Here is a 23,281-nt window from a genome sequence, read left to right as displayed (position 1 = left end):
CCCCAGCAAAAGTTGGTGGAAAGAAAAAAAAAACCAAACAAAGCTGTGAGCCCTATTTCTCAGAATGGATCCACATAGCACTAGACAGAACCAGCCTGGAAACTGTTTGATTATTAAGCCAAGCTGGCCAATAAAAATTCCATTTAGCAACTTTATATGGACATCCTAAACAGTGCACAGATAAAGGCAAAGGAATGCTGACAGCTGAATGCAGCATGCAGAAGGAGGAGAAGGGGGGTGGAAAGAGGCATTTATCCTTCTGAACCAAAGCACATCCAGCAGGCAGGAGGATCACCTTTAGAACTGCCAAATGCATCTCTTCAGGGCACTGGGCACACACATGAGATTCGTCTCACAAAAACAATCAATGAACCCACAGGGCAAACAGGCAAGAGCAACAGAGCTGGCATCTCAACTTGCTTGATTGATTGCCCACACATTTTTCAACAGACAAAAGCAAAAATAAACCAGCATAAGTCTTGCTGAGGTGTCCTGTGTGTGATTACTGTGCAGGACAAGGAGCAAGGCCAGAATCCTCCCTCCCCAGGCCACAAATGCCAGTGGATATTCTGCAGTTGCTTACTGCAGCCTCACTTGACAAGATGCTGTAGATGTTTATCCAGTGGATATTACAAATTCACCAGCTACACAATAGGCCACCCTGAAAGCTCCCACTAAGCTAGGGACATGGAAATCCTGCAAAGGAGAACCAACTGTGGTCCAGGAAATGCAGAACCAATGCAAGAGTCATCTTGGAACAGCAGTCCATCTTGCCCTACATCTCATCTTCAACACAGCACAGTTATAAGTGGCCAGGGATGGAGTAGAGTGGATACAGCCAGCCTTTTCCTGGCCATAACTTCACAGTTTCCAGATCATGTCCATATCAAGCTGCGCAGTCATGACCAAAGCTCACACACACCTCTTTTGTATGATCTCCTTCTGAAGTTACTTATTCTGTGGCAACAAGAACCACAATATATACACCACTTGCTTTACTATTTGCAGTTTTGCCCTTCACCTGCCTCCTGCCTGTTTCCCTTTGCAGCAAAAGGTCCCTTTGCTCCACTGAGATCTGGGACTCATCTGAGTTCACCACTGATGCTACCCACCCTACTCACACTACCACCAGGGTAGGCAGGCTACAGGAACACAGCAGACCTATTCAACTTCTACCACACCACAGAGCTACACTGTCATCAAGTCTCCTTCCTATGTTTTTCCTCCTTTTACAATCTTGCCCCCAACTCAAGGGGGTTTCCTTCTCCCTGTTCTTTCTCTTTTTCTACCCCTTTCTTGTGGGAAAGCCAAACACAGGCTTCAGAGCCAAGTCTGCTGGAGGAAAAATCCAGTGCTCATTTACTATACGAACATTTGGCTGAGCCATACTATTCCCAGACTTTTGAAGATGGTCTGCTTTGCAGTGGTGACACTTCATAGCTGACAGGCACTAACAGAAACATTCCTTATTTACAGTGGTTTCCATTCTGAAGAGAGGGATGTATATTTAATTCCTCCAAGACTACAGTCTAACTTTGAATCAAGGACACAGAACTAGCCAGTAGACATAGAACCACTCCCAGATGCTAAGTTCACTGTGTGCACTTGGGCTTTTCTTGCATAGATCTCACCCACTTCATTGGACACCACTTAATTGAAGCCATGGCTTAAACCTTGATTTTTAACACAAATGAATCAACGAAGAAATTACAGACTTCTGGTGGAAATCTGAAAGAGCTTCTGCCCTGTGAAAATAATTTCTTCCTGTATTTCCACTTTTTGAGCATGTACTCGAAACACCCAGGACTATCTTGGTCACATCTGTCCAGCTCAGAAAACCTCAGCCTCCCCCTGTGTAAGTAAAAAATACAGGCTTTTTCTGGTTTCAACCTGTTCTAAGTCAATTTGGACAACAGGTTTTATAGCTCTGTGAGAGTAGGTTTGTGTGTAATATTTACTTGGGGTTCAGATAACTCAGAAGAACGGTCAGGGGTGAGGGCGCTGAAAAGGGATGCAGAAGGGCCGAGCATGACACCTGACCCCATCAAGCCACTCCCTCAGATGCCCTCAGGGAAGACATTGCCTGCACCACATTTCTGCAGTAAGAAACTGGGAAAAAGCAAATCCCAGCCCCACACCTGGCTGCTCAGTGTCTGCTACATAGCAGGGCCAAAGATCTAATTGAAAACTCTCCCTTCAAAGCAGACTGAACCTTCAACACAGGTCACAAATGTGGCTCCAAGCTCACACAAGAGGAATCTCACTGCTAAGGTACACTCTGTCTGGTTTCAGGAACACATAATAAATGGTTGGTAGGGAGCAAAAGGAAAAAAGGGCCATTTTTTCCCAGCCTCTTTAGAAAGGAGGCAGCTGCTTTTATTGGTGTAATGTATGATAATCATGTCTAACCCACAGTGCTTCCCTACACCCACCAGATTTTAAATACAGCACAATTTAAAGCATACTAGTTTATGCACATAAACTACCTAAAATGTGAATTTTTGGGACATGGCAAGCTAGGGAAAGCTAACTGAAAATTTCCACATCTGCTTGGATAGATAGGTACACCAATACAGACTGCAAGGGCTGCAAAAACAGGCAAAAATGTCACTGTCATAATTATGAGAATCTCAAAGTAGTTATGGATAATGGAAAAAAGTAAAAAAGTGACATGGAAAACAAGGAAAAAAATCTTACTGATTTTCTCTTGCTTCTCACTACTCTCAGAGGAACTTTTGAGAACTTCCTTCCTTCACAGATATCGAAGATTTACGGGAGTACAAAATATAGTCTAGGGGCTTCCAGTAGGATTTGTGCATTGGCTACAACCCAGCAAGTTCACAATCCCATTTGAATTTCATCCAGATGCTAACAACAGAAGAAGTGATTACATAAAGAACAGAAAACAGCCTCTTGGTAAAAGACAACTGAGATTCTAGCTTCCTAGGGACAACAGAAGTCAGATGTTCTGCTTATGCAGAGGTGCTCTGTCATCTGAAGCAAGATTCATAGTGAGCTTAGGGATGGTGTGGTTTGGAGACAGTGTTGTTTATCCTGGGCTGCCAAGTGAAGACAGAGCTGCCAAACATATGGGGAAATTGCTGCTAGCACAATTAATGGCTTCAGCAGAGACACCAAAACCTACTCAGAGCTGTCTTCAAAGTCAGGCAGGAGACAAATTCCTTCTCCAAAGACAAAGAGGTGCACCACAAGAACCAAAAATACCAAGTAGCCTGTTGAAGAAACGGGAAAGACAAGCTAGCTTTGTTAGCCATTTTTTAAGCCATTCAAACCCAGGAAGAAAGGGGAAAAAGGGTCAAGGACCTCAGACCGATCAGGGATCAAGGATTCTTAGGTGGGCAGCCACTGGGGTGCACAGGCTCAAGGACTGAAAGTCAGGGTTGTTCATGGGATCTTAGGCAAGGGTGAAGTGCAAATCCACACAGGAGGGGCCACCAGCATGGAGCCCCTGGAAATACCCAGGGCCTGGTCAGTAATGGCAGTGTTTGTTTGGAAAAGAGGCAGTTCTTAGAGTGGAACAAAGAAAATATATCCCCACAAACAGAGCTATAATTAAACCAGAAGCACACCCAGGCAGAGCTGGTCACTCAGACTTCTCTACACTTCATTTAGGCAAATAAAGAATTGTTCCAGGAAAACTACAAACATTCAGTCAGTTGTGACCCCATAAAAACTCAATTACGTATGAGTTAACGTCAATACAAAACAGCTTTTTTCGTTTACTGTAAATCTTAGTCTTTAAAACTGGGTTCTCTGGCTGTAGAAGATTAGACAACCAAATTTGAACTTTAGACTTTTTAAGGGAGGCAAAGGTTTTATTTTGCCTTCTGTTGCAAGCAATTTAATCTCCTACCCCAGCAATTAGCTTCAAGATGTCCCCTTCAGCTGCACATTGCCCAGTGGTTTCTGAACCTTCCTTTGGAGGAGAAACCAGGATATGCTTACAGTGAGCAGAGGCAGGACAAGGCACTGAGGTTGGATACACACCTCTGCACCCGAGGGCTGAAATTTTGGGCTTTCGTTTATGTGCAGCCCAGACTCAAACTAAATCCCTCTTTAGCTTCATGAAGCATCTGTTGCTTATGCACCTCTCCAGCAGTGCTCCCAATATCATCATAGGTCTTCTCCGATATTAGTGGTTTTCCCTCATGGTTTGGGTTTTTGGTTTGTTTTCTGAGCTGTCTAGGACTGGCAATAAAGATGACTCCTGGAAGACAGTGTAACACAGAGATGGCCAGCCTTCCTAAACCTAACCAGCTGCATACTAAAATCCACACATGGCCAAGAACCACAAGTCACATACCACAGCTCTGGAGAGCTGAACAGAGACCAGGAAAACCTAACAGGCAGGTGATAGCCAGCTCCTCTGAAGTGCCACTGGAGGACAGGGCTGGATTTGTCACACAGCCTGCTCTCAGTGACCCCCTGCCATCAACCTTAACCACCCTCTACTTGGAGTAAGTTAGATCTGAGGCTCTGAGCCAAACAAATGCTGGTCATGAAACAAAATCATTACTTGAACAGCTCACAGTCCACATGTGGTTCTGGCACTACAAGCCAATTCCCTTGGGCAATGACTTTCAGGTTTTTGTGTTTCTTGGCTTTTTGTTGTGTGTTTCTTGTTTTTTTATTTAAGGAATTATTTTATTTCCTCACATTTATTAGCATTCAGATCTGCTGTACAGTGCTTGTTTCCTCCACATTCCTCCTGGTGCAATTTCTGGAACCACCTTCATTGCTCCCATTTCTGTCTGTGTTTAAAACTGGTTTCAACCAGCCATAGTCAAACCACACCCCATATGACTGCAGATCATGGAATATGCAACTGCATCAAGCTCTCTTGCTAAAGCAGTGGTTTGTAATATGGTTGCTGGTTGATTGTTTGTCTGAAAAATCCCTATCCACAAGAGACACTGAAATAGTGCTAAAAGGCGGGCAAGTTCCAAAAACGTTAAGTGATGTTTGTGCTGCAGACTTCTGGACAGTGAAGCTTTCTTGACAAATGGGATCCCTGACCAAAGGAGCAATGCCAGCAGCAGCTCCTGATGCGAGGACTCAGCACCTCTACTAGTTTTGTGGGCTGAAGGTGGAGTGGCATTAAAACACCATACTAGTAAATCTCTTGTTTGTCCTGTCGGATGAGCAATCCTCCTGAGGGCCAGTAAAGACCTCTTAATGTAGGAACTGCCCTAAGGATTAACAAAACCAAGCTCATGTTCAGCTAGGTCTAACAAGGCTCTGGCTCCAGTTACCCAAGGAATGTGGGAAGGCAGGGGGGGTAAGAGATCGGGAAGGACAAGTGTAATGAGTCAGTCTTTGGAAACCAAGCTGAGGATTTGACTCTAGTTACTTCATTTACAGGCTGGTTCTAGAGCTGCAGCCAGCGAGCTCTCATGGTTTCAAACTGGAACAGACAAGCTTGGGAGCCTGCCACTCCTGAATGTCCCCAAATCAACTTAACACAACAGCAAAGCTCACTCCCTTAAGCACCCTCACAAATGCTCTCCCCTGTCCTTGCTGAAAACATTGGTCTCCAGCTCAGGAGTCCCCTCAGCTGCCTCCTTCACCCTTGTGGAGAGCTGAGGCCAAAGTTCTCTTCCTCCTCAATGCCACTGCTCATCCCTCTGGGTCTATCCAGCAAGCAGCAACACTCATGAGAAGTCATTGTGCTCCACAAGCCTGGAGTCCACTCCCATCTGTAAAGAAACACAGCCACTGGACAACCCTTCTTCCTAGCCCATGTGAAATGTGATCTCACCTGAATCTCTCCAGTAGTTCCTCTTCAATCTCTGCTATGTAACTTGGCCTTCAACTTGCTACCCAGTTCTTCCAGCTTTCCCCACTCCAGAGCTCTGTCAAGCTGCTTCTATCCAGCTCTGCACATGGACTGCCTCCCAAGCTGGCCCACTCACCAAACACCATTGAAAGAGTCACACGTGGAGGAGGGGTTTTAGGGCTGGGAGCAGAGCTGCTTCACAGTGCCAAAAGGTCAGTGACTGAGTGGTGAAGGGTTCAAGCCAGGAAGGAACATTTGGACAGTGGCAAGAGTCACCCAGCAAGCAGAAAACCCCAAAAGCTGTCCTTATGACTCGGGTAAGTATCACACTGGGTATGAATTACTGTTGAAGATGGGACAGCCACTGGACCTTTGTATCAGTTGCACTAGGAACCAGCTATGACTGAAGCTCTCAACAGTAGAGGTAGAGAGACACCCACTAATGAAGTTACCCATTTGCAAAAGTAATGCATCACAAAACTCAGGCATACAAAGAAGGGAAGTTTTGTGTGACACTGTTTGGCCAGACCATGATAAGCACAAAAAGAGGGTAAGGTGCAAGAGGTGTCCCTTTGCTTACAGTCAGCATAAGGTGATAAGGTATAGAGAATGGTCTAAATTGACTCAGGAGATGGCAGCTGGGTCACAGGGCTTTGGAGTTAGTCATTTTACCTTGACTAAAGCTCCAGAGAGCTGGGCTTTCTCAAGGTCCCCTTCACCTACCTCCTAGGGTTCATACAACATAATTCTATTAATGAGACTAATTTTCTGTCAGAGTATTTAACTTGCACATAGCCCTAGCTCAGGCAGGACAACTGAGATGAGTGTGGTGTTCCCTGGCTAATGTTGAGCAGGTCCAAGTAAAGAGCTGCAGCGCCCTCCTCTGGTTCTGGAGAAGAGATGGGAAAACACCTACACAACAGGTACCTGATGGGAAACTCTGCAGGTCAAGAATTAAAAGAGGTCAGTGCATGAGGAACATGCTTTTGATACAGAGATCATGAAGATGACCAAATATATTTGTATGTAGAAGTTCCTAACCAGAAACTTCTAAGAGAAATGGGAGGTTACATGCAAATTCAAATTAATTCATTGGCATGGAATTGCAAGACAAACCCTCATCTCTTTTAACCCCAGGCAATGTCCTCACTGATACATCCCACCAACAGAAAATGGAGACCTCAGCTCTAACCACAGCTGTCTGGAAGATGTATCCAGCATCCTCTTCTTCTTGTATCTTTATTTGCCTTCAACAAATACACAGCTTCTCACAGCAGCTCATATCCACATGGGAGCAGACTCCAGTCCCTTTTCCTTAACCAGCACTGGCACAGGACTTTGGTCTACAGGACTCAGTATCAAGAAAGACTACATGTCAGACAAATTTACAGTCAAGGCCTGCCCATGGCACTGGAAAGGGTCAATGCTGGAAGCAAGAGTCCAGCCAATGGAATGGACTCTAGAGCAACTTGCTGGAGTTGAGCAGAATGGTTTTTAAATTAGGTACACTGCAATATCAAGAAAAAAAAAATCCAACACATCCACATACATAGAGCCTTGAATTTTAAGAGTTTTTTCAAGAAAGTAGGAGCATCTCAGTGTATGAAGGAAGACAAATTGCTTGGGAGCTTAAAGAAATGAGGTAAGGATGCTCCTGAGAAGATGACACCCAGATGCAAAGCTCCTGACAAAAGGAAGGGAAAGAGGTGAGCCATTCAACTGTCAGGAGATGCACTGCCTTTTGCCATTAATCACCCCAAAGACCCTCTAGGAAAAGATGCAGTTTCCATCTACTGTGACAAGCCAAGCAGCACTAAGGAGTGCTCACTTCTTCCCCAGCCCCTTCCCAACTCTGCCCCACCACACAGCTCCTGCCAGCCTCATCCATGCCTTGCTCCTGTCCAGCTCCATGCTCTCCAGGGTGTGTTCTCTAAGGACTCATTCCACCTTCCCCCCTTGAGGAATGAAAGACAAATGTAGCAGATATACAAGAACTGGTGGTCTGCCAAGGAAAAGGGTCAGTACTGCATCAAGATGAAGCAGTAGACAACTCCTTGCAATAGTAAACAGAAGAAAGCCTAACACAGGTTGGTCTATCTGCAAAGGCAAAAACAATCTTACTTTACACAGGGAAACCTAGACTGCTCTAGTTGCAGAGTTTTTAAAGCTCATGGTATTGTGAAAAGAGTTGACGAAGTTTTGCCCTGTTGAGGAAAAGAAGCAGACACTGCCTCATCTATGCTAAAATATTTGGCTATCAGCTGCTTTTCACAACAGAAAATTGTTTACTCTGAAACAGGAAAAAAATCAGTGTTTTACAGAAAAATATATCTCCAGATCCTCCTTGATATACCCCATATTTCCTCCTGGGGTCTCCTGAATTTGGATGAGCTAACCAAGAAGACAGTTCCAGATTCTCAAGAATATTCTGATCTGCAAACACCACAGTGCCAGCTTATGTGACAGGAATATCTGGCTTCACAGAGCCTGCAGCATTTGGCTGATCTTACTAGCGGGGCTCCATGGGTCTACCAACTAACAACACAGATCCAGCAGCCAGACCCACCTGAGGTCAGAGCCCTGCTTTGTACAAACATCAAATGAAAGGCAGCCAGAACAGCATCTGACTGAGCTCCATGCTCAGTGCACAAAGATGGAAGAGCAGGGGCAGTGTCCTGAAGCAGGAGAGGATCTTGGTTACACAGAGCAGACAGCCTTCAGCTTGTTGCTAGGCTAATACCCTTGTTTACAACCTGGCAGAAAATAAGCATACTACGTTTCAGCATAATCCATGCCTGGAGAAGTCTGATCCTTCCAGGACCCAACATGCAGGAGGTGCTGCAAAGCAACAGCCAAACTCCAACCACAGATGTGTCTGCAGAAATTCTGCCAAAGGTTGGGAGGGGGGGTCAGGAAAGAAAAGCCTTGAGAAAAAGACAGTGCTTGTTTAGCCAACAACTTGTCAAGGTAGGGACTGAGCAGAATCCCACCACCCACCCCATGTGAGCAATGCCACACTGCCCAGACCACCAACGAGCCCTTGGATAGATGTGAACTCATGCTATGGCGATGCCCATTGGAGATATGTAATGTTAAGATCCCTTCTCAAACCAAAATTTAACTATCTGCTTAATTAGTCTGGGTTGTTAAGATGAAGGCAAGAAGGTGCAGTTCAAATTGTCTGAGATCAAAATCAGTACCTGGCCACAGGGAACTATGCATGATATAATGCTGCTTTAAGTCAAGAGCTAAATCAATGATATTTTATAATTTTACATGAGTTGACAATCTAGTATAAAAATGGGAAAAATTAAATATTCCTTCTTTCCTCCACCCCTCTCCCCTTCTCTTTCCAGTCCCCCTGCCCTCCCAGTAAGGCACAAGTATGAGATTCTATCTCATTAACTGCTCCCAGGAAATCTGCCTTCCTTCAGTGTTGTGCAAACCATACCTTGATTGAGGTAGGTCAGGGTTTCTTCGTGCAGTTTCACAGCAGGTGAGGTGGCTGTGCAGAGGACATACTGAAAGGGAGGGAGTTTGGCATCATTCTCAGGAGACAGCTGCGGTTCTTCCTGCTTGAAGATGGGTAACGCAAGGACATCTCTGCAACACAATTCACCCACATTTAGTTACAAAGACTTCACAGAATATTCTTACCTCAGTCTGCATTTGATTCTCATGCCCTGAGATAATGGCAATGGTCTCCAGAGAAACACTGAGTTATGACAGCTAAAAAAGAAAGAAAAAAATTGGTCTGTATAATGTCAGAAAGCAACTTCTGCCTCTAGGATGTCAGCACTAGACAAAAGGTCACAGCATTAGCAAAACAGAATATTGCTTATAAGTAATTTATATTTTTAAAGCATAAATCAGATTCACTTTTCCATTAAGCAGTCAACTTGATGAAGAAAAAAAAATTTATCAAAACCAGATTCTTCATCCTTGTGGAAAAACATTTGTTTAAGAGCTCCTGGGCTCTTGAACAAAAACTTTTCAGAACAAAAATTTAAAAATATAAATACTTAAAAAAAAAAAAAGCCAAGAAAAGGCACAATTTTGGATAGCTGAATGTCAAATTAGTAAAATGCCTATGAGGACGAGCCAAAACTCTGGTGTATAAATGAGGCATTCCAGTAAATGATGGCATGAACTGCTGAATTAATTGACTCGTAACATCTCCTTGCACCCCAATAAACCTGGTCCCAAGGACTAACATAGCTCTTAAGAGAACATGGAGCTACTTCACAAATGGACACACACCTGTGTGTGCTCAGGAGCCACTTCACTAGAATCTGTGCACAGTCCCAGTTCTGGCTCCTTTACCAGATGTTCATGCTGACCTGCCTGCTGATTTACAGCCAAACTGACCCCAGCCTGCACTAATCCCCAAGCAGAACAGGTATTAACAAAGCTGAGAGCACAACAGAATGATTAGTACAAACTGAGATGTCAGGAATAAGCATCCTTATCTTAGCATGTCTGAGACTGAAGAACCACATTAGCCTTTCCCATGTCACTAACATTTCTGATCATTGTGTCCACCTACTTAAGACGTTAATATCCTTTCAAATTAGAAGGATTATGCTGAACACAGAGACACTTCAGAACAAGAAGTGATTATTTCTTTTTCTCCTCCATTTCCTCCAGATGCATGAAGACTTGAGATTCCCATTACAGAGTCTGCAATTCTGTTCCTTTTCAGTAACTGTATACACAAAAAGCTGTAAGAAAAACTGTTCAGCAACATGCCAGCATGTACAGGCATGCACCCTGTGGAAAGGGCATTAAGAATTTTTTCCTTGCCTCTTCTGTTAATGATCTACCCTGCATTCATTCACAGCACCCACAACCTTGAAGGCTACCCAGGTCATCAGTGAAACACTGCATCAGTTCATAGCAAACTGCTGAAGAACCTGGTTCAAACACCCCTACTCCTGTTTATGGCAAAATGAAGTTAGAGACCAAACTGTGCCATTTCACACTTAAGCAAGAGAAAAAAAACACTCTTTGCTCTTTCCATCCTCTCTTCCACCTCACCCCCTCCATTTTACTACCACCTCAAAGTCATCCTGCCCCACTTACTGGCATTACTGACATAACCCCAGTTCTTGCCCTTCTGCAGCCATAGAGTGTTTTTTTTTTTTTCTTGTTTTTTTTTTCCCTTAGTGATGATGATTTACTACAGTAATGAAGTGACAGAAATGCCTGAAGTAGATTTCTGAAATAGACAGCATTGCTACACACACACACACACACACACACACACACAGGATCTGATACTGCTCCACAGTCAGCTCACACCCCAGATGCCAACATTTGCTCCTAATGCACTCGTCTGCACGGTGCTATCAGAGCACATGTTGCTTTGCAGATGAGAACAGATCAAACACTCTGAACCCAAAAGCTTCTGAAGTTCTGCATAAAAACAGTGCATAAAATCTGGCCCAGGTTTAACAGTGGAGAGTGAGGAATTTGCACACCTATTCAGCTGAAAACAGTCAAGAAATTTAGGCAAGGGGAAGCCAAAATACAAATACTATGTTTCACATCAGGCTCCTAACACCCCTACACTTACTGGAACAGCTGTGTGATTGCCGAAGACTATAAGCACAGAGGAATCCTTGATTTGGTTTCTGGAAACCTTTGCTATATTAAAGTGCTTATGAAGCCACACAATCATATTTTTAATTCCTATAGCTTTTGAACTAATGGTGAATCTGTGGCTTTGAAGGAAGTTCTAAAATATTTCACCTTATTAGAAATGTTTGGAACTTGGTGCAAACAACAGATCAAAGCTTAAAACAATTTCTTAATTATAGCTATATAAAACATCACAAGATTTGTTCACCTCCCTTCACTCAAGAGTTGCAAATCAATTTTTGGAAAAAGTAGACTTTTCAAACAGTTCCCATCCTTTAAAAATAAATAGATAAATAAATAAATAAATGGTGGAAACCCTTAAAACTCTTCCAAGTTCTACCTTTATGATAAAGCTTTACAGTTCTGGTCTTAACCAGGGGCTAGTCCAGTTACCTAGGACAGGAGAAAGTTATTTGAGACAGTTCAGCCATCTGGCAGAACATAAGGAAAATAAGTACAGAGCTTCTATAAAAATGAATGAAGATTTATGGGGATTTTTCTGTAGAATTTCTTGCTATAACTGCAAATACCACCGAGGTATGGCAGAATTTATACAGATGTCTCAGATATCCACAAAGCTTTTGATCTCCACAAAATAGAATTGATACAAACTTTTCCTGCAGTTACTTCAAGGATTGTACTATTTCATCTTCTTCTGCAAAGGTACTGCAAGTGGGTATGGAGAGCCTTCAGAAAAGCACAGCTCAGCAGAAGAATGCCCCTCTAGAAATGCATGTCTTGACACATTCCCACAGAAACTGAATTGGCCAGAGCTAGAGGTCCCCACAAAAAAACCCCAAGGGTTTTATTCAACTGACCTTCCCTGAAGCACCTGAGGCCACTGCTGCCATAGAACTGCTTTTTGGACTTTTAGTCCCAGATCAAAACCACCATGGTCACAGTGGCAGATACTCACTAAAGCTGAAGTTTCTTCTAAACCATCGACAGGTTACCTGCACACTAGCAGCCTTCCTACCAGATCAGGTAGGCTTCAGCTCTGGGCCAGTATTCAAATCAGGAGAAATAGTCTAATGTTGTCCAGACAGTTGCAAAGAATTTGAATATTGTCTCAAACCTGATCCAGACTTGATCCAGACCATACACACCAAGTACCAATGCCAAGGCTCATTCACTGCTACCATTCTCACAGTCCTCAACAAAACAAGGTTTGCAAGCACAAAGCAAGGGAGAGCAAAACTTCTGCCACATACATGTTGTTAAAACAGACTTACTGGGGTAGAGGAAGGAGGTAAAGCACCTTGTATGAAGAAACAGGGAAGCTGCCAGAAACCAAGAACCTCACAGTATTCTATCAGTTGATAGTGGGGAATTATTATTCAGCCAAAAAAATTCTTTCGCAAATACACTGATAAGGAGCAGGAACAATTAAGGTTGGGTGTCTCCTTGAAAGGGAAGTATTATCTGTATTTGAAGTGCTTTGCTAGACAAAGTCAGTGTTTCTCAACAGTGGTTATTTGGGGGTACATTTTTATAGTAAGGTCCTTGAGCCACAGCCAGGTTCTCCACTGCTGAGATTCAACAAAATCACATTCCAGTTGAGCGGCAGCAATTGACACCAGCTGAGAGCTCAGCTTTACTTATTCAGAAAAAAAAAAAAATTAATAATAATTCATAAGCACCCAACAGAAAGGAAACTCCCTAAGTTGTTTGCTTTGTTGTCTTTTGGTGGGAGGAAATACGGGTTTGTGCTACACATGTTACAGGCTATTGTTTAGCAGCCCTTGTGCTTAAATTAGGCACATTTAATTAAATGCGACTGTGTGGAGGCAGGAAAAAGCTGGTTTAGACAAGTTCAGAAAGCAAAATTCTGAGCTTTTTACCCATCGTCCTAAAAAAAAAAAAAAAAAAAAAAAAAAAAGAAAAAGAAAAAAAAAAAGCCAAGAAGAGAAAGAAATCCTGTCCTGAGTAAACTGGATGCCCTCTCAGTTTGCCAGCAGACGTTTTCCAGAGACTTTTGACAGCGCTTCGCAACCCTCGCACCTTCTACCTTAGAAACGCCCGACCCAAACCCCGGAGAAGAGGGAAGCCGGAAAGGGGATGAAAAGAGCCCGGAGATCGTTGTCTAACTAAGCGTTAATAATAACTAAAACAACAAATAAAAGAAATAAGGGGGGGCTGGGGGGGGGAATTGAAAAGCGCCTATACCTCTCAGAAAGAGTTAGCGGCGCTAACCCCGGGCAATGCCGCGCCAGGTGGCTTTGGGGATGCAGGCAGAGGGAGGCTTTGGGGATGCAGGCAGAGGGGTCTTCGGGGATGGAGGAAAACCTCTCCCTCCCGCCCTTCCAAGCCCCGCGCCGAGAGCGGCGGGCAGCCCAGGGACTCACCGCAGGTAGCTGCCGGTCGAGTGCTGGTTGTAGTGCTCCGGCTGCGTATGCCAAAACAACATCTTGGGGTGGCGGGCGGGGAGGGGGCCCGACGCAGTCCCTGGGGCTGGGGGAGGCCGGGCGGCAGGAGGGGGCCAGCCGGGCTGCCCACCCCGAGGCGCCCGGGCACGGCTGCGGCCAGACGGAGCCGCGGCCCCGCCGGCTCCCGCACCTTTTATGGCTCAGCCCCGGCGGCCGCGGGTTGGCCGGACCGGGGTGCCGGAGCCAGCCCAGCCCTCCCCCGGCCCGCCCCCGGCCCGCCTCGCTCCTCCCTTCGGGGCAGGCTGGGGCCGGGGCAGCCCCCTCGGCGGGGGGAGCGGTACCCGGAGAGGTGTTGGGGAGAGCGGGGGTCACAGAATCGCGTGGTTGGAAAAGAACTTTGAGGTCGTCGAGTTCATCCGCTAACCCAGCACTGCCAAGGCCACCGCTAGACCGTGTCACCAAGCACCACATGTACGCAGCTTTTATCACTTCCTAAGGTATTTGGTGATCCCACTGCTTCCCTGGACAGCTTGTTCCAGGGTCTGACAATCCTTTCAGTGAAGAATTTTTTCATAATATCCAATCTACACCTCCCCTGGCACTGGGGCTGTTTCCTCTTGTTCTGTTGCTTGTTACTTAGGAGAGGAGACCAACATCCATCTGGCTGCAATCTCCAAGTGGTCTAAAACTGAGCACAGGACTTAAGATGCAGCCTCACCAGTGTCAAGCACAGGGGACAAAACCCCTCCTACACTTGTCCATCTGGCCCTCATGTTCAGGATATAAGCAGCAAACCCTGCCCCAGGCAGCCAGCATCCCTCAAGCAGCAACACAACTCTAGCAGAGCCCAGAGAGATCCACAGCTCTGGACCAGCTCTGCTGGGATTTGCCCTCTGCCCCTCATTGTTGCCCATGTGTTTTAAAAACAAACCCCCTCAAGCAGGGCTGTGGGGATGTCCTGGCAGCTTCAGGTGACAGCAGAAGGGCTGTGTGAGAAATCACTCAGGGCTCAGGTTCCTCTAAAATCTGTTTTTTTCTCAGTTAACAACAGCTAATCGGTTTAATTTCATGCTGACTGTCTAGACTGTGCTTAGGTCAATGAGAACTTCATGTTAGGGGGTATTTTCCAGGTGGAAAAGTGATTTACCAGAGGATACGGAGGAACAAGAGGACAGTGTCAGGGTCTAATCTTACCCCTAACCCATTAGCCATATGACAGTATGCCCAAAAACCTGTCTCTCCTAAGCCAGCTCCCTACATAAGGAAAGAGATACCTGTTCCTACACCATTTCAATTTGCAGATTCTCATCTTCACCTCCAAGGCTGTTCAAACCCACCATTTTCCTACCCCACAGTCTCTGTACACCTTCCCATCCCAGCAATCCTCCTCATGTTTGATAGTTTGGGGAGGGGAGCAAAACAGTGGAGCGGATTCCCTCCCTCCCTTTGGTGCTATTGTATCTCGATCAGCAGAAACTGAAACAGACCCTTAATTACTCTCAGTCATTAAAAATCTTCCAATTGTTTTCGCAGGAGAAGCCTTCCTACCTGCGAGCTTCCTGGTCATATTTCAACTGAGAAAAAGGCAGTTAACACACTCCTGTTGTCAGATATTATTATGTACTGCCATATTTTACAGCCAAGAGAGCGGCATTTCTCCGTCAGCTTAAATTTTTATTATCCTGTTATGATTATAGAATAACTATATTGCCATATCACCTGTGAACCATCATTAGGTAGAACCCTAGAGAGATGCAATGTAACCATAGGCATTGGCAGTTATATTCCAGTGCATTGTGAGGTGAAGCTTGAGGTAACCTAAAAGGTAACTAAATACCTTCACAGGGGTGTTATGAGTCTTACATTTGAGATGCATTATTTCTATCTGCCAGACTCTGTCAGATTCAGACTAAAAACCAGCATAGATAAATATACTTTTAAGGTAGCTTCTCTTTCCTCTGTTACTACACAGCTAGATAAACACCTGATTCTTTCAAAGCAAATGTCTGGAATTATCTTGTCACTTTTTTATCCTCTTCAAAATATTTAGCTCTGCTCACAAAGCATCTGAGCAGTAGCAGCTGCTCAGACCTTGGTTGAGCAAAGTCTATATATAGCTCTTGGACAGAGAAACAAAACAAAGTTTCCTGAGGTGTCCAAGGACTTCTCTAGCAGTAAAAATCGTTCCACAGTTCAAGAATTTTTCTATGTTGATGGGAGAAACACATAGTAAATGGGAAGGGAAGGATCCCATCAAAGTCTGTCCTGTTGACATTTTCTTTACTATCTTTCTAAAAAGTAACTATGTTGAAATAAAAAATACTCATAATAATACCACTCCTTTCTGGCCTTTTCCCAACTATAGAAAATAAGGTATGATCTGCTAATTAATTTTACACAGACTTTGCCAGTAGGTCTGTCTTCTGAATCTTCCTGTGCTTCCCATCCCTTTCTTAGCCAAATCTGAAGGGAAAAAAAGGCATCTTTGTTCTTTGTCTACCTCTCCTGAAAGAAATCTCAGCATTCTTCAGACCGGAAGCAGCAACTCCTGCTCTTGCCCCAGCACAGAAGTTTGAGTCACAGCAACAAATACCCTCTCCTGATCTTCAAAATCCACTACATCATACAGACCAAGTCCTTCACTGCTCCCCTCTGGGGCTCCCTTGATCACCCAGCATCTGCTCTTCCTCTTTCCTCAACACAGACCCTCAGTGAAGAAATCTTCTCCACCACAGATTTCTCACCCAATTCTCCCTTTGCTCCCTACTCCTTTCCAGGTGAAAATCATTCACATTCCAGGTGAGAGTCATTGCTCTTCATCTCTCTTTAGATGCTTGTTCAACTGGCCATGGTAAAATGCCTTGCTCATAAGATTAAAAGGGATTGGGCTGAATATATTTTTTGGCATATTTTAGTACTTGAGGTAATTCTATGAAGGGACCTCAGGATGCTCTTTCTGTGAAAAAGTATTTTAAAAATAAGTATCTTTCATGTGGACATTCGTGCCTGGGCACAAATGTGGGGTGCAGATGAGTTCAAGCTGGCACAAAGAGGAACAATGGTTATAAGTATGTAAGTCCTTTTGATTAATAAAAAAAAAAGCAAAGCAACACACACACAAACCCAAGCACAAAACCTGCAAGCATTAATATCTGCATTTTCAGTTTAAGATGTTATTGCTCCAGAATTTTGTTTCTGCTGCTTCTCTGGTCATTCTAATCACTTTAGTTAAGCACAGAGTAGAAAACAGGCATGCCCTTCCTCTGCTTTGCTGGAGAGTCAAGAGGTTCAGACCCATTTCTGGGCTCTCAGAGTCACTTGGCACTGAAATGACTGAGATAGTCACAAATTCTGTTCCCTTTCTCATCTGTAAAAAAAAAAAAAAAAAAAAAAAGTGTTTCCATTAGCCAAAGGGCTGAAAGGATGTGAGCATTATAACACTCCAGAGATGGCTAAGTAAATGCTCAGATCAGTAAAAGTAATTAAGCACTTAACTCTCACCAAATTCAAAGGAAACAAAACAAAGCATCTCTATACCTTTATGAATCCCACCACAAACATCTGAATTGCTTCTGAAAACTCTAACAAGGGCTTCTACGTCAGGTAAGCAATTTTGTGGTCAAGAAGCCAAAAATAAACTTAGTTAAAGGATTACAGTTGAACATTATGCTGCATTGAAGAGCTTCTAAAAGCTGCCATTAACTCATTAGGGCATTAGTCAAGGTAATTCAGGGATTACTCCCAACTCTCTCTTGATACATGGCCATAGACTTGTAGCCTGTGCAATGAGCTTGTGACTTGGGAAGACTTTCTGGGATGGTCACCCAAGCACTGAACATGCTTCAACAAAAGAAATCAGCGTGCTGCCTTTTGTGTTGCCTCACAGGTTACCAGCCTCTGACTTGGGGATCCTTGGAGGAATTATGTTCAAGTAGGCTTTACAAGATATCCAAGAAAAGTGACTGAACTGGGACTAGTTAATTTGTTGTACTTTCCCTGGAAAACACTGAAGGGACCAGAAACTAGAAAGGAGTGAAAATCTTACAACCAAGGTTTTCATAAACTATGTTCTGAATGAAGGAAGAAACAGGTTTTATACAACCCTTATTGGTCTAAAAGTTGGGAAACCATTGCTGAGCCTTTTCCTGGGTTTGGGACAGCTGCCAGGAGTATGAATGTAGTCTTGGGGTCACAACTGAGAAAGAGTAAAACTGAGAATGAGTAAGGTCTCAAAAGTGTGCCTAAGCCTAACAAGGAGCTTAGTTTGGTTTTACCCAGAGGAAGATTAACAGGTGACTCAAACGTAGGCTATAAATACTCACATGGGAAATCAACATTTCATAACAAATGATCCTAAACCTCACAGCAAAGATACAAGAGACAGTGAATAAACACTGCAGAATAATAAACCAAGGCTAAGAACAGACTGCACAATTTAGCAAGGAAAGTCATCAACAATGAGTGTACCTTTCCCAGTTTGTGTTAAAGCCCCCTTTTCCCATTTTGTTGATGTAAATAAAGACTGATTTTTTCTCCTAAAAAAATAATTGTTAAATAGAAAATAATGAATTCAGATCCTGTGGCCAGTTTGACCAAGGAGAACAAAGATGCTCATAGAGATTCTCTCTATCTTTACAATCTCTGACGTTGCCTCACGAAAGGCTTCCAAATGTTTTCCTATTACAGTCACCTCCCTGCTCTACCCTGTGTGTTTCAGGTGATGTATCCCCTTCCACAGAGGCCAAATACCCAGCAATATTTCTATGGTGTCAACACAATCATAACCATGAGATGTGTTGAACTTAATAGCAAAACAAATATCATGAGGAATACCTCACAGACTGGCTTAGTCGTTTTGTTAGTCAAGTCATTCATTAAAACCCTCATAATTTTCTTGCTTATCAGAGGTCACCATCAAATTTCCAGCTGCCACTGAATTTCCAGGCACGATGAAGCACTAGTGAATCCACGAGGTCTTTTTGCCACAGAAATTAAGCCTCATTTGTGAACTTTTCCCAGTGTCATATTAATCATTCTGACTGTCCTGATTTTATCAGCAGAATCAGTTCTATGGTTGTTTACTTCCTGGTGAACATTTAAAGTAATTTCATTGTGGAAACAAAAAAAAAAGATTTACACAATGAAGATGATTGATGATTGAATGACAAAATAAGTGTTTTTTAAGTGCTTACTATACATTTATTGGCATTGGCTTGCTCATTGTGAACTACAGGCTGCAGTTGTGGGGACGGCACTGTCTGATGGAGCACACACAGTAGCTGTGTTTACATTGCTGTGAGTAGGAAAGCACCACATGACTTTAAAAAAAAAAAAAAAAAAGAAAAAGAAAAAACGTCAACAAAAAACGTGTTTTTTGGCCAGCAGCAGACACTGACTCTGCAAACAGCTGTGCCCAGTACGTGTCTTGGGGGATAAGTTACATCCCCTCTGCCTGAGCTCACCATGCAGAATTGGTTGTGGCTCTGTGTGCTGCCAGCTCCTCACATGCTCCTGGATGGAGCAGCACATCCTGGCACACAGCAGAGAAAGGGACTTCACCACCTGGACCCTTGTGGGGAGCAGTCGTGGGAGGTGAAGCGTCCACACCCAGAGCCAAAACCAGAGCAGCTCTGCTTACAGCTCCACGGTCTGAACAAGCTTTACCTCACAGCAAAAAAAATTGCAAATGGGACAAAAAAATACCTGTGATGGCTGTGTGTATCCCACATCCCTCCACCAGTCTGGTTTGCCACTCTGCCCCCAGCACTGGTGTCAGAGAGGGCAGGCAGTGGAAAGGGAGGGATGGGGCAGCCAGGGGCTGCTTAAACCAGCTGTGCCCCAGAGATACAAGTGTGAAAGCATCAGAAAGAGGTGCCAGAAATTGTCTAGTCCATAGATCCCACAGATCAGGATTGTTTCCTCTCTCCTCATGAAAAGGAAGTCTGACAAGACTGAACAAGAGGCAGAAGGCACCCTCTGCCCATTTGCAGAACAACACTGAATTAGGGGAGGGTTTGGCATGTGGAGCACCAGTGATTCCATCCAGAAGGACCACAGGAAACTTGAGGCCAACAAAAAAAAAAGCATCATGAAGTTTAGCAGAGACATGTGAAGCACTGCATCAAGGTGGAATAACCTCCCACATGCCAGTCTGAGTTGGGAACCAACTGGTTGAAGAGCAGCCCTGCTGATAAGGCCACGTGGGTTATCTTGACAGCCAGCTTAAACAGGAGGCAGCAATTCCGTCACCATAAATGAATCAAACTCCTCCTTATAGTGCAGGAGATTGAGAAAAGTTATCATCCCTTCTAGTTGGTGCTGGTGAGACTGAATCTGTTTTAGCCTCCTGTTCAAGAGTGATGTAGACAAGCTGGACAGGGTCTAGCAGGTGAACTGCTAAAGCACTCAGGTCCTGTTTTACCTTCATTATCATTACTCAGTAAGCCTGGTGCCCTCAAGCTATCCTCACAGGACAAGTGCTTTAGGTCCCAATAACAGCCTACAAACTATGCAAAGGCTGTTAAAAAGATGATGGAACCAAATCCTTCTTAGTAGCAGCAGTAATCGAAGTAACATCCTCAAGCTGTGAGTTGGGGGTTAGACTGAACACTAGGAAATATTTTTCACAAGAGGACTTGAACACATGAACACCAGACAGGTTGTGGCACCTCCATCCTTGGAGATGTTCAAGATTCGATCAAACAGAGCTGTGAGTGACTCCATCCAGGGTAGGCTTCAGCCCTGTTTTGAGGTAGAGGTTAGGTTAGAGACATCCAGAGGTCTCTTCCCACCAGCATTTCAATGAGACTATGAAATCCAGTTGCAAGGGATACTATGGTCCTGATGCAGGTATTGGTGTATGTCCCACAGTCCCTTTCCTGACTAAAACAATGTTCAGGTGGTGCCCAAGCACATGTGAGATGCCCACAGCTTCCCAGGTTCTGAAGAGACTCGTGGTAAAAGGTCTATATATTGCTCTACTGCCTGTGCTCTCCTGCCTGTTGAGACTTCTAAGACAAAAAGAAAAAAGAAAAAAAGAAGAAAAGAAACCAAAACAACAACAGCAACAAACATCTGAAAAGCAACAGTGACAAGTAGACATAAAACTCCTCAAATGTGAAATGATTCCAGGATAGTGATTAGACACAGTTGAGCATGTAGAAAGATTTTAAATGCTCCACCCCAGGGCATTTATCTGTTGTAGGACAGCACAAAGCATGAAGAAATACATTACAGAGCCTGTCATCTCCCCTTAAACACTTTAGAGACAGTTTAAAATTCCTTGAAAGGAAGACATTTTAAGATCCTTCATGTACTCAAAATGCCTTTCATTAGTCCCTCAGAGAGAACTCTGTACCTTAGCAAATCACAGCTTATAGCTTACAAGACCACAAATACCATGACTTGTAAAAAAACTCAAAATATGAGAAAACAATTAGCATTATTAGTGCAATATTTGGGCTTTGCTTCAAAGCTCTCTTCAACCAAATGAGGTTTTTCTTACAGAAATTTTGTAATTAGATGATTCACACAATGAATTCATAACCAAGAAGAAGATAAACTGGAAAAAGGAGTGTGGTTTTCCTGTATTAGCTACATATAACCTACCTGCAATTATTCCCAACTGGTATAGCCATACATAAAAGCACTTTTGCAATGACAGTAATTTGTACAATTATTCTAATAATATGTTATTCCCTTCATTTTTAAAAGCCAAATTGAAGACTCCTCCCAGTGTTTGCACAGCAATTTCTGAGTCTAAATAACAAAGTCACCTGCAAGGTAAGGTAAGGTGAGGTGAGAAGAGCCCCATCCCCACTCACTGCTTACAAGTGCATTCATTTCCTGAGTATTCCTTTCTCCCCTCAATATCCCATATATGCTGCTTGTACAAAGTGTCACCTACTTGTGTCTGTGAGTCCCATGGGGCAAGTTAATACATTTGCATTAACTTCAGATATCCTATCAGCATTTGGTAATGAGCAAGGAGCTTTACCTTACAGGGGAGGAAACCAAAAGGCAAACTGATGTCCCATCACCAGGACAGTGACAAATCTGTGAACAAAGCCCAGGGTCAGTGTCTCAGCCTGTGTAGTCCTGTGGTCTATAGCAGCCATAGAGTTGGAGCAGGGAGAGAGCAGCTCTGTCAAGGTGGGATGTGCTATGCTGAAGTCTGTGACTTTGCTTTCTTCTCATGCATATGGGGATAAACTTAGGAACTGTTTGACAAAAATTAGTGGAGTTACTCAAATATAAATGGGATGGGTCAGACTATTCATCTTTCTCTAGCAACAGTGGGATATCGTGACCTCTGTACACAAGAACCTTGGTAAGATCACTAGAAATTTGACAACTTTAGCTCATTCCCACACAAACCAGTGCAGCTGCACTTGCAGTGGTTTAAGACACTGTTGTTTCAAAGAAGCAGGAATTTCATCTCTCTTTAATACACAAGTCACCAGACTGCTGAGGTATCCTGTGGCAATCATAAAGACTTCCCAGGGCAGCATGGGATGGCAGTCTGAGGCCATGAACCAAAATGAATATCCTCAGATAAGAGAATCCCAGTGACCAAAGTGCAGAACTGCTGCATCCTCACTCCCAAACCAAGGCTCACTGGTTTGTTTTCACAGTGAAATAACTAACCTCACTGCAAAACCCTCCTGGGGACCATCACTTAAACTTTTCCCATGATGTAGGCAAGGTCAGCAGCAGTTCAGATGCAGGGTATTTAGTATCACCAGCAAACACTACCTACTTCTTTTCTCCTTTGGTTGTAGTTCAGCAGCTGGGACTGGAGACACCACAGGCACTGAGGACACAGACGTGGCTCAGGGTGCCAAACAGAAACACTTCAGTAGGATTTTATCTCAGTGTAGAATCCCTCCCATATTTCCTAGTAAGGACAAACCTCAGACTTTCAGAAGACTTTTTCCTTTGTTCTACTTCAATCAATCACTGCCAATTAACCAACATTTCGTTTCAGATCACGTAATAAATGACAGGAACAATTATGTCCTGTGATGGACATGCATGCCATCAGCTTCTCCAAACCACCCCAGATAAATTTGCAATCAATTAACTGAGATTAAAAAGTCTGAAACACAAGTCATCTTCTCTACAACCCTCTTTATCCCCATCTCTAGAGCCAGGATGACACAAAATTACTACCCAACCTCTGCTTATGTTCATATAAATGCAATATTACTCTGTCTATAAAACAATTTTGCTGGTTCATCCCAGGACATGGGTTCCCCTGACACTGAAACACAATGTGGACTTATTCCAGGCTGCCCCTAACAAGGGAACAGAATAAGTGGCTCCTGAGTGTCTGTTTGTAAGACATCAGCAAAACTACTGTACTACCACAGAATACTTAAATCAGGAGCTATGTGCTATAGGTTCAAGTTGCCCATCATAAAATAAATTTACAGTCTTGAAGACAGGTTATTCCAGATGGATTAAAGATGGTAAAAAG

At 43.8% G+C, this 23,281-nt stretch overlaps 1 protein-coding gene across 1 annotated transcript in view; it reads right to left on the bottom strand.

Annotated features, from left to right (window-relative positions):
• Positions 1-13,911, bottom strand: part of TFCP2L1 (transcription factor CP2 like 1) — a 31,658-nt gene extending 17,747 nt beyond the window's left edge. Inside the window, exons 1-2 of the mRNA XM_030454334.1 lie at positions 13,783-13,911; positions 9,249-9,400 (exon numbers count right to left, since the gene is read on the bottom strand). Coding sequence (XP_030310194.1) covers positions 9,249-9,400; positions 13,783-13,844 — 214 coding nt within the window. The 5' untranslated portion in view covers positions 13,845-13,911. The remainder of the gene's footprint in view (positions 1-9,248; positions 9,401-13,782) is intronic.
• Between the last annotated feature and the right edge of the window lie 9,370 nt (positions 13,912-23,281).

This window comes from Calypte anna, chromosome 7, assembly GCF_003957555.1.
Source record: "Calypte anna isolate BGI_N300 chromosome 7, bCalAnn1_v1.p, whole genome shotgun sequence".
In the NCBI taxonomy this organism is placed as follows: Eukaryota; Metazoa; Chordata; class Aves; order Apodiformes; family Trochilidae; genus Calypte; species Calypte anna.
This window is presented reverse-complemented; position numbering and strand designations above follow the sequence as displayed.